This window comes from Homalodisca vitripennis, chromosome 3, assembly GCF_021130785.1.
Source record: "Homalodisca vitripennis isolate AUS2020 chromosome 3, UT_GWSS_2.1, whole genome shotgun sequence".
Classification (NCBI taxonomy): domain Eukaryota; kingdom Metazoa; phylum Arthropoda; class Insecta; order Hemiptera; family Cicadellidae; genus Homalodisca; species Homalodisca vitripennis.
In genome coordinates, this window is record NC_060209.1 from 31177590 (window position 1) to 31192514 (window position 14925).

At 31.3% G+C, this 14925-nt stretch overlaps 1 protein-coding gene across 2 annotated transcripts in view; it reads left to right on the forward strand.

Annotated features, from left to right (window-relative positions):
• LOC124356757 (protein sprint) overlaps positions 1-14925 on the forward strand; it is a 77589-nt gene that overhangs the window by 14377 nt on the left and 48287 nt on the right. For both annotated transcript variants that reach the window (XM_046807942.1, XM_046807943.1), the window contains exons 4-6: positions 164-255; positions 2676-2828; positions 13408-13569. In XM_046807942.1, coding sequence (XP_046663898.1) covers positions 164-255; positions 2676-2828; positions 13408-13569 — 407 coding nt within the window. The remainder of the gene's footprint in view (positions 1-163; positions 256-2675; positions 2829-13407; positions 13570-14925) is intronic.

Genomic DNA, 14925 nt, shown 5'->3' on the forward strand with positions numbered 1-14925 from the left:
GACGGTCAACGGAATTGCTGTTGTCACTCTCTATTTATTGATACCTCCATAACATTCAGAGAGGGAGAGTGGGATGTGTCCATAGGTGTATCTAGGTCAGATAGTGGCAGATTGTAAACATGAGATAAGTCAGCTGTGCTCAGTGTGTTCCTGTGTGTTCCAGTGACGAGTTGCCAGTCCAGCTGACGTTGCCCAGGGCTATCCGAGAGGCTAGGAACAGGCAGCAGCTCTCATCCCTCGCTCTTCTTGGTCAAGGTATACTTTTAGCTAGTACATAATCTACTTTTTGCTAGTACATAATCTAACTTTAGCTAGTACATAATCTACCTTTAGCTAGTACATAATCTACTTTTTGCTAGTACATAATCTAACTTTAGCTAGTACATAATCTAACTTTAGCTAGTACATAATCTAACTTTAGCTAGTACATAATCTACCTTTAGCTAGTACATAATCTACCTTTAGCTAGTACACTACCCTTAGCCAGTACATATATACACTTAGCTAGTACACAATCAACCTTTAACTAGTAGTACATAATCTATATGTACATAATCTACCTTTATCTAGTACATAATCAGAAATACCAGTGTGAAAACATGGATCATTGATAAATGGTTCTACTCCTCGTGGATTTGCAATGTTTTAGCAGTAGAACAATTATTATTATTTCCAATGAACTATTCTAATTGGTCATATAAAGATTGACCCATTGACACATTTTTATTGTTGCGTTTTCTTCTGCAAATCCACGCTGAATATGCCTCAGGTTCACGAAACAACTTTAGATATTTCAAAGGCGCTTGAGAGTGTGAGTACATTTATCACAGTTACTGTTTTGGCAGAGTAATTACTTAATAGACTTCATACAATACTGTTATTCCATTAAAATAAATTCAACCGAACTTGTTCATTTAACAACAACAACACTCTCCTAGAAATTAAGTAATATATTTCATCATGATGGTCTTACTGAAGTTGCACAGCAAACTCCTTGTCACTCTTAAACAGGGGGAAATTGATATAATGACCACTTAGGGTCCAGTGACAATGCAATCCCTCCGACCCTAAGCGGGGCTCATCGGCTACGAACAACCAAAGTGGAAGAAGATTGGCTATCAAGCCCAATAAGTGGGAGTGGAGCAGATGAAATGAGTCGTGAAATGCGGAAATGAGTCATGAAATGCACTCTGCTGGACTCGTTTAATGATGGCCACTGAAGACTGACTATAAAGGGGAAGACCAGTGTCAGTGTGTAAGCATCAGTACCCTCTCTGCTCCACTTGTGTCTACTAAGTGATTGCATTTTTATGAAGTGTAATAAAATCGATGAACCGATTTCTGCAATAAAAATATATGGCTGTAATTTATTAATTGTAATTATACTTTATAGATTATGCTTATCAACACATTCACTGCAACTCTGTAATGAGTGAGACCAAGTACTCTTAATCTGGTTCTGCGCTCTAAGGTGTCTGCCACAGTCAACATCCTAAAGCAAAAATGATTATTACATTATTTTTAGCAATGGATTCCTTATGTATTTACAATAACACATTGACTTCCAGAGCTTACACATGCTGACTTCTTATATCTTATAGAAATTACCTCATTTATATGTATTACATTTAAAATGTTGAGTATTTTTTATTATTGTCAGAGTTTACTCAGTTTTACTTATGTAGTTTTCAATAGTATATTTATAATTCCTGTTTCTTTTGTTTGCCGCCCGATAGAGTCACAACGTTCCGTGTTAACAGCATTGGATGCATTATCTTGTCATAGGCTGATACATAATCAAATCTTTTGTGTTAAACACCTTTCCTATAGGGAGCCAAAGTGTTAAAATATATTTCCCTATTAATACAAGAAATTAAAATGTTGTTGGCCACAAATTAACAGTAAAATATTGGTATTGTAGTGTACTTACTATTGTTGTAGTAGCCGTAACCATCCAAAATTAAGATTTTTTAAATTTAATTGATATTTTAATGAATTGGAATTGCACTAAAATTTTCAATCAAAGCATTTCATGTCCAATATTAACCTCAATTACTTTTAAGCCTTTATTTTTGGTTGCAAAATTATGGAAGATGTCTTATTTCAAAGATATAATATGCTATCAAACATTTTTTTTGGCTTTTCTCGTTAAAGTGTATATTTTTTTTGATTATTCAACAAATAAAGTTGGAAAACTTTTTCTGAATTACCAATAAAAATATTAAAAAATCTAAACAGCGCTTGTCCCAACTCTTAACACCAAGAATAAGGGTGTAAAAGTGTGAGGTTTAACACGTTTTTTATGGCGTCAGGTTGCTACTCTTAGGTTCAGCTGACTCTTTAGTTTCATTGGGAATTACAATCACAAAAATTGTGTTATTGAAATTTGACTATGTAATATTATTAATGCAAGTTTTATGTCCAAATTTAAGTGCTTTGTGCCTTGAAATAATTAATTTTTTGCAATATGTCATAACTGTTTTAAGTAAAAATAACCATTTAAAACGTTACGTGAATGAAATATGTTTCAATAGGCGAGTTCTCAAATCTTTTTCACAAGGCAAGCCCTCGAAGAAATCTCTTAAAAAAATCAAAAGGACAATAATCTCATATTTTAATTTTGTATAGCCTACTAAATTATATCGTAACAGTACAGTATCTTATCTTGTGTGCAGAGTTCTGGAGGTACCCAATGGCTAATCCCCGTGCCGGTACGGAGCCTGCCCCTGAGCCACAGCCTCCTCCTGGCCCTGGGGAGGGTCTACAAAGCTCTCTACCTAGCAGTGCTACCAATAGCCAGGCCAGCAGCCTCAGCAGCTTCGGCAGCGGTCAGTAATAATGCTCTTTCCTTTAGTATAAACATGTCTGTGGTGTTGTGTGGTGTTGAGTGTCTAGACTCGTCAAATAAGATATAAATAATGAGTATAAGTACTGTAGGTAATATATGTTATATGAAGATTGATTCTTAGAAAGGTTAATTAGTGAACTAAAAAATATGTAGTATAATGTGGACTGTCAAATATTATGTATTGTTCTGATTGTATGGAATCGTGGCACAGGGTCAAATGACATTCTTGAGTTGACAAGTGTATCCAACTTCTCTGAAAACTGTACTTTGAAAAAACCAAAATCAGGATACACATTGTCAAACGCTCTGCAACCTCCAAATGGTAGCAAATTAGCTAAAATGCAGCTGAATACCAACGGATCTGGTTGTTATATGACTGTGTTGTGTTTTAAAAACTGAAAATTGTACATTAACGTGCATTATATTTAACAAATTTCTACTGTTTAGTTTCAAACCTTTGAAACATGAGTTAACCCATTGGCCTTGTATCACGGAACAGTTCCGTGACAGTTAGTCTGGGCTCAAAATTTTTTATCACGGAACCGTTCCGTGACCAGTACAGCGTCATCTAAATAATTTTTTTTAAACTCCTTTTTCAACCAAATGTTAGTATAAATTAGACTAATATTGTTGTAACACATAAGAAAAACTGCAATACTACAATTAATTGAAATTTAAATGAATAATAAGTTACTATAAGAATATTAGTGTATTACAAGAGAAAAAATCAATATTCTTGGAATTTTCAGTATTTAGAAAAAAACATTTATTCTGACAAACTATGCATATATATATATATATATATATATATATATATATATATATATATATATATACATACATACACATATTCTAGTATTGCTAGGTAGAGAAATACATCTCAAATAAAATAAAAGCAACAATGGGGTATTTTAATTTTATATTATTTGAGTAAAAGAAAAAAATTTTTAATTTAAAAATTTCCAAAACTTTTTTAGTTTGCACAGCATTATTATTTTTAAATTATGACCAAATATATCACTATCTATTTATTATTAAAGCCCATTTCATGTTAATCCAAAAAGATATAAAATATAACCAAATAACTTGAAAAATAAATTTATTTGAAATATTTTATTTGAAAAAATAAATTTTATAAACATATAACAAAACTCTTACGTTTTTAGCATTTTTAATAGGATAACTCCAGTTGAGCTTATAGTAAAAATATGTATAAGCCAATGGGTTAAGATCCACCAAGAAAGAATGTTTGAAAAATAGTATATTTTGTACAATTCACATATTTTTTATTTCAAATTATTTGACTACAGTTAAACTTATTGTAAGTTTATTCCACTTTCCTCTTGTAATGGAATAGTTCTGATGAATGTTTGTCCAAGTGACTACTGACTGCTTTTTATCGTAAAATTTAGTTTACTTACCAAATTAATTACTTTGGAATTACTAATAAGTTACTACGCATTATTTGTGTTATTTGTTGTTGCATTGGAATAAATACATTAAATGTGATATTCTGTCATAGTAATCTACATTAAACATAATATTGTTATGAATTCCGGAATTAGTAATGTTATGTCAATAAAAACTATGTTTCACAAATACAATTTTTCAAAAATGTTGTCTGAGGCAATAGTAATAATTGTACTGATAAATAAATAATATATATTTTTATCAGTACATCATTCTGGTTCTTGTGTGTATGTGTATTTTAAAATATCTACTTCAACCTCTATGATATGACATGCCAATATACAAATTTGTTTTATTTTTAATAAACCCCTTACCAGCCTGTAAAAGTTACTAAAATCAACTATACTGTTATATTATTACTTTTTGATGTTTTGTGAAAACAGTATGAATTAAAATATAGTATTGACTATTAAATACTATAATATATACTATATAAATAGTAAAAGGATATATCCTTTTACTATTTATTAGTGAGTAATTATTGGTGCGTATTTAACAATAGTAACCAAACATATGCCAGTACTGAGAAAGTGACCACCATTTCAGATTGAAAACAGTATTGAAACATTTTGTACTAAACGAAATGGTGATTGTGAAGAATTAATGTGGTGTTCCTGGCCAGTTTTGTTGAATCTTAGGTTAACTGATGTTAAGGGAAGTTTCTTATTTGTCTAGTGACAAACAACTAAGCAATCAATATTTTTATGTGGAATATAAAATTATTTATGACAATTACAATGTGAAAAAGTATGTAAGATTTGCCATTTCAAAAAAATATTCCCCAACGATTAAGTATATGCCATGCAATAAGTTATACCTGTTTTATAAAATGTGTTTTTACGAAAATAATAACACACAAGATGGGATCACAAGATACCTGGGTGTTTCTATAAGCACAAGTTGTTATTTCAAGAATTACAAACAACAAAAAACGTACTCATAAAACAATCATAAGTAAATGTCAAAAACGTGTAGCAAAGCAAAGCTACACTTTAAGAAACTTGAATTATATATAAGTTGTGCTTTGTCATCGCCAGGCAGAACAGTAAGTGGAAGGTAATTGGGCTTTGTCTCCTTGTCTTGGTCTTTGGTCTTGGACTCAGTTTCGTTGATCATAAATTTGCAAATAGAATTGTATAAAAAGTAATGACATTAATATAAAAGTATACTAACATATAAAAGGCAGTAGTAAAATAAACGTTTTTGAATTTAAATTGGTGCCTGAAATTTGAGTTCTTATACAATTTTCCAGCAAAGCATTTTATATTTTTAAAATTGTTAAATCTTTGTCAGTAAATTTTCCCAACTATTCTTTTCAGCACAATTTCTTCATACATCTTGAGTTATAAATTGATTTCATAATTAGACATAATCAATTCACTCATTATTCCCTCCCGAAAATTGCTTGGTAGTTTATTGGAATTAATTTCAATCAGAAATTGTATTAGTTTGTAACTCTTCTAATACTTGCAAATGAAGACAGTTCGTTCTGAAATAATTTTCCGTCCCCAGTAAAGCTCCAATTAGCAAACTGTGAAGATGCAAATCACATTCACAACAAAGTTAACTCCATTTTTGTTTAGCTAAACAACTTCTTTGCCAGTCAAATGTACTTAATCCAATTTTAAGTCTTAATTAAGTCCTCCGGTCCGCCACTTCCCCACCCAGTGTCCCAATGTAATTCCGTCTGAAACGTTTGCAGAACGCTTTCTGAGAGTTTTTGCTGTTAACAATTACAGTTTTCCCTCTCAGTTTTCTTAGTTAGATTAAACCTTTTTTTTAAATAATACTTTAATACTATTAATAAGAAATAGATTTCTTATAAATAGATTTTTAAATCTAAAATCAAACATTACTGTAGTATTTCAAGAAAATGTTATTTTTGTAGTTGCAATTAAGGATATTAAGTCATATAACATCATCATTGCCTTTAAATGAAACAATTTCTATGCAACAAGATTTTTTTTAAGAGTGTAAAATTAAGTTTCCTAGGTTTGAAGAACATAATACTACCAAATTAATCTGGATACAGCAATTTAAGCTCATATTTTTACACTTTGAAACTACAGGTTGTTGAATTATCACTAGTTTTTCCAGTGGGAATTTAAAAAATCAACAAAATAGTTGCTTTAACTTCTTTATAATATGTAGATAAAAATTGCTAGAACTACGTGATAAAAGTATTACATAAATACAGTGAAACAATCGGATTTATTAATGTGGAAACATTTTATTAAAATCTACCATCATATGTAAACCTTTTCGTTTAAATCTCATCATTGAATATTTGAAAATATAAAATATTTTGGTTTTTTATCATTGTTATAAATACATACATAACGATGCCGATGTTAAAAGTCCTGCTATGTGCAACTCGCTCTGAGGAGCGAGCACATCACATCTTAGGTGAGTCTCATTTAGCAGGACAAGGGAAGGCATCCAGGTGGACAGTATTTTTTGTAAATTGGTTGAGGAGCTTGAGCAATCTGGGGCCAAAATGGGATTAGTTGAGAGGGGAGCGTAATCAGAGGAGGGCAACTTTTGGCGCAGCTACTTGATTAGAACTCTGTGCCTCATCAGATGTACTTACAGAGTGTGCACCTCATTGTCGACATTTTCCCGATCAGTAATTTTACTATTTTATAATACTCAGTATAAAATTAAATTGTACTTCCATATAATTTTGAGTCGAATTTATTGCTGGTTCTTAACATACTATTGTTCAGTCTTGTTGTTCAGACATTTATTTATTTATTTATAATTTTATGGCCTACTTTGGACCACTTTAGTCACTTTATATTTTCTAGTCTTTCTTCTTTTATCCACCCAATATTTCTTCATCCTTTCCGAGCGTAATTTCCTTTCCTCCTCCGGAACCACTCTTCCTATTCGTTGTTTGTTTCTTTTCAGCTGTAGTGTAGAGTGTTTGTCATTCAATATCTTCAATGTGTTTGTCTTGTGTTTTAAATCCTCTACTGTAATTTGTAACTGTCCATATCTTCTTTTAATTCTGTGATCCAATTTAATGTCACTTTTACTATAAAACAGTTTTTCTACTATTTTCCTGCTAATTCTATTTTCAGGTGTTCTTTACAAATGCCCCAGGAATGATATTTCTGAGCTAATTATACTTGTAAATGATTCTATATTTTTGTAGACTGTTTTTGGAAGCTAGTCTCCTGAACTCCGTCTACTTGATTAAGCAAGTTAGGTTTTTTTTAGCAAGATTAAGCAAGATTAAGGTTTTTGTTTAAGCAAGTTCTGACTATTCTTCTCTCCATCTTAAGAACCTTATCTATTGCAATAGTATTTGTTGTTTTAAATATTGTTTCCCACTTGCGTATGTAATTTGTGGCAGAGCAAACTGTTTTGTAGTGTCTTAATTTTGTATTTATTGAAAGACATCTTTTATTATACGTATTCTTAGTAGCATGTTTAATCTTAGTTAGTTTGTCTATTTTACTTTGCCAAGATGGTTTTCATTCAGGTTATAAGTGATTACTTCTCCTAAGTATTTAAATTTCTGCACAATTTTTATATTGTGGTTGTCCAACCTTATTTTATTTGCAAGTGGAGGCTGCGTTAATAAAACTTCTGTTTTTTCAAACGATATCTTTAAACCAATTTTCTGAGCTATATCTTGTAAAGATTTAATTTGCTGTTTTGTTTCCTGAATGTCATTGGCCAAAAGAGCTAAGTCATCAGCAAACCCCAGACAGTTCAGATTAATGTTGTCCCTTTGATATCCAATCTTTATGTTTTTTTGGTTATTTCTTTCCCATTCCCTCATGACGTACTCTAATGCACAGTTAAAAAGAAGCGGTGATAATCCATCACCTTGTCTTAAGCCAGTCTTTATCTGAAATGGTTCTGAAAGTTCTCCTCTAAACTTTATTTTAGACTTTGTATTAGTTAATGTTAGTTCTATTAATTTAATTAATTTGGGATGAAGTCCAAAATGTCTCAGTATTTTTAATAGTGATATTCTATGAATGGACTATGAATCAGACATTTATTCTTGTTTTCTATATTTTATTTAAAAAAAAGATTTATATTTATACCTAGATCTAGTCACTGAAAAGCAAAATATTTCAACCATAATGTGTTTAAAAATTAAAATTCAGATACAAATTTTCCTTTGTGAGCATTCAAGAAAATTTAAGATTTTATGGTGTGTATGACAGAAGAGAAAATGTAATAGTCCCAATATTTTTGAATGGAATCGAGGAACAATTCAAATTACACTTATTATGATTAAGTTTTTACTTTCCAAAAATATATTAAAAATTATCACATAAAATAGCTAAAATTTAAGGATGAAACACAATTTTTTTATCATTTAGAAATGTATATTGAATATTTTAATTGTAGAACTCCAAAATGCAGACTATGAGCAAAACATGAATAATGGCAAAAATGTAATGTACTAAAAATCCAACACAAATCTAATTAATCTCAATACTGCTACAAACCATGCAAACAGTAATAGGTATTAAAAATTAATAAATTAATAGATAAAAATTGAGGTTTTCTTTATCGTAACAACATCCAAAACACGTTTTAAATTTTGACAATATCCAGTACATGATATTAAAAGCAGACAAATTTTAGAAATTTTAATTCAGTCATGTACCTTAGGTAATAAATTTGGCTATTGTTGTACTTCTGTCTAGATTGAAAACTTTGAGTTTTGGTACGTTAACTCCAGTTATTATACAATTAATACCTTCTAAAATGTTGCAATTTATTAATTAAAATAAACTAATAAGCAAACTTATCTTTTACCAGCCAAACTCCTAATTCTTATAAATAAAGTTGGATGTCCACATAACAATAACTTATAAGATAACATTTTTTATTTGGAAGGAAACAGATGTAACTTTAACTGTTGGAGTTGCCAATGGTGGTAGAGAAAGATGAGTGGTCAGGTCCAGGTGGCGATGCTTCCTGCGGATTAGTGGAACTGATTGGGTGATCGGGGCCAGAATAAGATTAGTGTGGGTCGGGAGCTTAATCAGAGGCAACTTTTGGCACAACTTGAGCACTTGGAACGAGTCCAGACAAGACTTTGTTCCACCAGACTTCTTTTCAATTCAACCTATTTTGTCTGCGGACATTGTAATCTCAACTTGTACGATTACGGGAGGGGGGAAGTGGACAGGAGTGGGGTGGGGAGGGTTGAGATGAGTTTGTAATACACTTAAAACTCCTTAAACAAACAAAATTAAAGGGGACAATCTCCGGACGGGTTTCTCGGAAGAGATTCAATTTAGGCTACTACCGAACCAAGGGGGACCCTCTCGGGTTCAATTTTACATTTTTACAAGCTATTCCCAACCCTCATTCTGTGTAATAGAATGGAGTCGTAACCAAATTTTTGTAGGGGTGTTACATTTTATAACATCATCATACATGTTTTGATATAAATCTACAAAATACCCTTATACTCATGTCAGTTTTGTTATAAAAATAATCTATGTTTATTAAACTATTTTATAAATAGTTTTTTTCAAGTTTAACTTTATTTATTTTTCAAATCTATACTATCATAAAAAATCCTTTTGCCATTCATTTTTCAATATGTTCATTCCAAATACAAGCTTAATTAGTTATGTGTGTCTTAAATAATTAAATATTTCAGAACTACAAATGATAATGAAAATTCTTTGGTGATGATAAGCATTACTGAAAATAAATAGGGTATCAAAATATTTTCCAAGTTAAGTACAAAATTATTTTGGGAATATATTTGTGTCTGTACTACTATCTGTAATTATATCATAATAGTTAATATGTTTCTCTGTAAGTAGAAACCAAAGTCTACATAAGAAAGTAACCCTGGAAAACATAATGAAATTCATTTAACAGATTTTGGGATAATGCTAACTTAATAAATACATTATAAATTTTAAGTGTTCCAAAATCCATTTGATATTACTTTTTTCTATCCTTAATTTAAATAATTACATTGAAAAGTTTTTGTTTAAACACACTGTGGTAGACATACGAGCTGAGCATATTCTAGCAGTTTAAAACTAAATGTCGATGAACGAAATTGCTATTAGTAACGCAGATGTTCACTTAGTTCTTTAGGAATGTAACAAATCATGCTTGAGTGTTCTCTGGCAGGTATTTGAGAGCTAAAACAAACAGCTGAAATTTGTCTTACATATTGGCTAACATGCTTTTAGCCATTTTAATTGTTTGTCTGCCCATGATGTTTGTTTACGTTTATGTGTTGCTTCCAAGTGACCTCGTTTTGTGAGAGGTTTATGTTGTAACAGAGCGAGAAAACTTTTGGTTACTGAAGTGGAACTGTAACTAAATGCCATTCACCTTTTAGCTTATACAAATCATGCTCAACTACTGACACAGTACATTTCTCAAATTCTATATTGTAGTATTAGTTCGATTAATGTATGTGATACAAACATTTTTGCAACCCCCTCAACATACATTTTCAAGAACCACATTAACAAAAAATAGAACAGATGGAAAAAATATAACCAAGGTAAATTTTGTTAAATATTATTTATATTGTTATAAAAACTAATTTTTTAGGATTTAAATTAATGAATAAGAATAAGATTTCATCCAAACGCTTGCATATTTAACGATTTTTGATAGTTGACACTGGGCATTTTTGAGGCTAAAATAACTGCTTCCTCAATAGATTAAAGATATGTTTATGTAGTTGTTAATTTGGAAACCTTACATTTTTATGGTTAACTTGCAAATCTAGGTATGAAATAATACAGCCAACTTTAAACCCCTTGTTTAATTTATGAAAAAACACTCCAATAATTAAGAAATGTTGTTTTTGTATTTTTTATTTCATTTTTTATTATTACAAAAATAAAATTTGTTAATTATTGGAGTGTTTGTTCATAAATTAAGCATTTGATTCCAATAAGAAAAAGCTGGTAGAATGTATTTAATCTCCTTATCTTTAAAGTTTATTACCGTTCAAAATAAATGCTATCTACCAAACATTAAGTGTGTTATGATCGTTGCAATGCCATAGGCGTGGAACATAGGCATATTAAGAGGGGGACGCAGGGATCTCAAGCCTCCCAAAATTTTGAAAGATAGCCATTAAAATTGCACTCAGTAGTTTTTTTTAGGCTAGAACACTTGTATAACGTCTAAAGCACTACAATTTTTCGGAGAAAAATTCCTGAGCCTCTATTTTTGGAGAGTATTTTATACCTCCTTAAACACCCAGCATATCAGTCCCCCCCACCTTCCCCCTCCCATGAAATAATTATATATATATATACTCCACTAGCGTGTGGAAACAAACAAACATAGCAAGTCAGACATTATATTATTAATATTGTAAAAAATCTATTGCTACTTTATTAAAAACATGTATCTAAATGCAAAGTGATTGTGCGGATGGATGCAGAGGCAGAAGTGTTTAGAGGAACAAATGACATGTGGTAACCTGAAGTGCCGTATTCTTGGAGGGAGGGAGGGTTTTGTGGTGGAGGAGTTGTTTCAAATTGAATCACTGAGCACACAATGGCAGCAGTGAACTGCTACTACCGCTCCCTCCTCACTTTCTTCTGTGATTCATGCAAATTGGCTTCACATCCAAATAAAGCTTCCTTTAGCCTTTGTTGTCGTTGTAAATATAATAAGCCTGATTCCTGTCCCTTTATTGCCGATCGTTGTCCAAGGAATTGTTAATTGTCTTATTATATTTTCCTTTCGTATATGTATTGACGTAATGTTTTAATAATACTCGTAGAACAGTTTATTCACTGTATTTGCTATAGATTGACTGCTTCTTGGAAGCAAACTTATAAAACTATTGACTATTGAAAAGAGATTTTTAATTCCAAACTCAAATGTATAATATATTCAATATTTTTATATTTATAGGTGTAGGTCATCTACGAGGTAAGTGTGTGACTTTCAGCTAATCTGGTAAAATCCCTCTTTTCAAATATAAATTAATATCAGTCTTAAGTGTGTTTCAGCAATACTGTTTATTGCTGGTTTTAAATATTATTGGCCACCTAAAATACGATTAAATTGTCTCAATAACTCAGCTTCTAAACAAACCTAAGACTTGTTCACTGTAAAGTTATTGATTTAAATTCAAAATTGCCTATGGCCACCAAGCTTTGTATCAACATCTCGTAAGGGATAGGAATTTTGTGCTGTATGTCAACCAAAGTAATTATGCAAAAAGTAATTAGCATCCTGTGAAAAATTACAAATTTTTACTGCCATTTTATTATTATTTTTACCAATATCCTGAGGGACCAAGTACTAAACATAGTAGATTTTGGTTACAACAAAAAGGGCTACATTCATATCACTAAAAGCGAAGTCGTTCAAGCTTTTGTCACAAATCATGGGGCACTGCGGACTGCAGCTGAAGTAGGCAACGTAATGTTTTCTGGTCTCAGGCTGCATTCAATATATTATGATCTCTGTATCTTTAGCAGTTGTACATACAAAAAACTGAGTTGCAAGTTATTTTGTAAGACCGAGTTTGATTGTACATCTAATGTGATAATATTTACACATTAATTGTACAATCAAGTGTATGTGAATTTTTAAAGGATAAATATATTGATGATGAAATTTAACGCATGTTTTATAGCTAGTGAAGTCTTATATAATCCTTTCAGTATCGTAAATGTTAAAAATGTAACCCTAGAATCGATTTTACTCTTCTGGTTATAGCTTTAGAATTTTTTAAGTTGTCTCATTTCAGAAATTGCACCTGTTTATATTTATTTTCAGTTGTTTGTATTTCATGAAAAATCCAAATGAAAATTGCATTTTCATGGAAAATATTTTGAGATGTTTTTGTTGAATAACCAATAGTGGACAAACACTGGAGCTTTAAAAATTGGAAGATACTTGGGTGTGTATGAATTATATCTTTAAAGTAAGACTGTGACAAAAATTAGGAAGTTAGTAGTGTAAGATGAATTGTCAAAAATAGATATCAATACAGCTGGCACTTGAATCAAAAATCGTAAGCAATGCAACTGGCTTTACCTGTGACTCAGACCAAGGGTGATTCCAATAGAACCTGTTCTGTTACGCAATGATGTGGGGTGTTGCAGGCAACAACAACTGCCCTGCAGGAAGTCCAACTCTAGAACCTGAGTTGCGTAATGATTCCATCGTGCTCAATCTGGCACCCCTGTATCCTGAGCATAGCCAGCCTCCCAGTCTCATGAGCACCTTCAAGGGCAACCCCTCCCCCGCCTCCAGTGAACACATCGGTGAGTACCCTGACCTACATACAGACCTGCCTTCAATTGTAATAAAATCTTGTTCGTTCCTAAGGTTAATTACGTACTCTACATTTAATCAATTTTGTCATACAGATAGGCTTAAACGTACACAAAACACAAATATACAAATATATTTTGAACTCGAGTTATCTCAATATTATATAGCTTTTGTAGCAAGATTACCACGAAACAATTAAAATATTGTTAGCAAATGTCAAAAGTATTTAGTCTAATAATTGTTCTACTATCCGAATCACAATGCAAAGAACTCTTATTGAAGTTGATGCTGACCGAAATGGTCCTTATCCTTTATCTGACGAATCACTGTAAACCTCTCATGGGTTAATACTGTAATAATTAAGAAATTCCAGATTGAAAAGATAAGAGATTAATATGTTTGAATTAGTAGGGCTAAAAGTCAAGGATTATTACTAATGGAAAGGAGAATCAGGTTTACCTTGAAAACTTCCTTATAGTCTCCATTGATTTGAAATAAACACACAAAACACACATCTATAAATTTTATATTGGACTGTAACCTTTCTTAACCAGTAGAGAGCTTGCCAGTTGTCTGTTCAAACTGGAGTTTTCAAGGTAAGCGTGTTGCTTCTCTTTTACATTAGTAATAATTATTGAATATTATGTTTATATTGAAAATCAAATTGGCCAGGGCGATTATATTGAACATTGAGTACAATTTATATAACATGTCTTCAATGTATTATCATATTTCATTAAGTAAAAGAAGAAAATCCAAATCTATTTTTGTCTCTAAGTTGGGTACAGAAGTGCCAGTTACAATTGAGGCATTATCAGACAAATGCGGAAGCTGTGGTCAGGTTGTGGTCTCTGCAGAGGAAATCATTTGTATGAATTTTATTTATCCTGAGTCTAGTTCACCATTGCAAAGCTGATGAATGAAACTGGGTTTAGAATGTGGGTTTTGTTATATACCATTTTACTAAATTCTGCTTACGATTTGTGTGGAAACTGTTTGTGAAACTTACTGTTTATAACTGGTAAGTGTAAGTTTACATGGTGTGAACTGAAACTAACTATAATTTCTAACTGTGATTTGTATAGTGTGTAGTGAGTTATTCACTCTGAATGTATGTAATGTAAATAGTAGAACTCGCCAAATAGTTTAATTAGTTGGTAATGCATATTACTCTACAAGGTAATATGTATTATTTACAGCTATTTAAACCTAATAGATATTCCTTTTAATCTATTAGGCTTATTAACAACAACATTGCTATGACACACAGTAAAAAAGCTAAACAATGTTGTTCTTATAGATAAAAACACACCTTACTTTTAAATGGCACCTTATAATAATAAAAA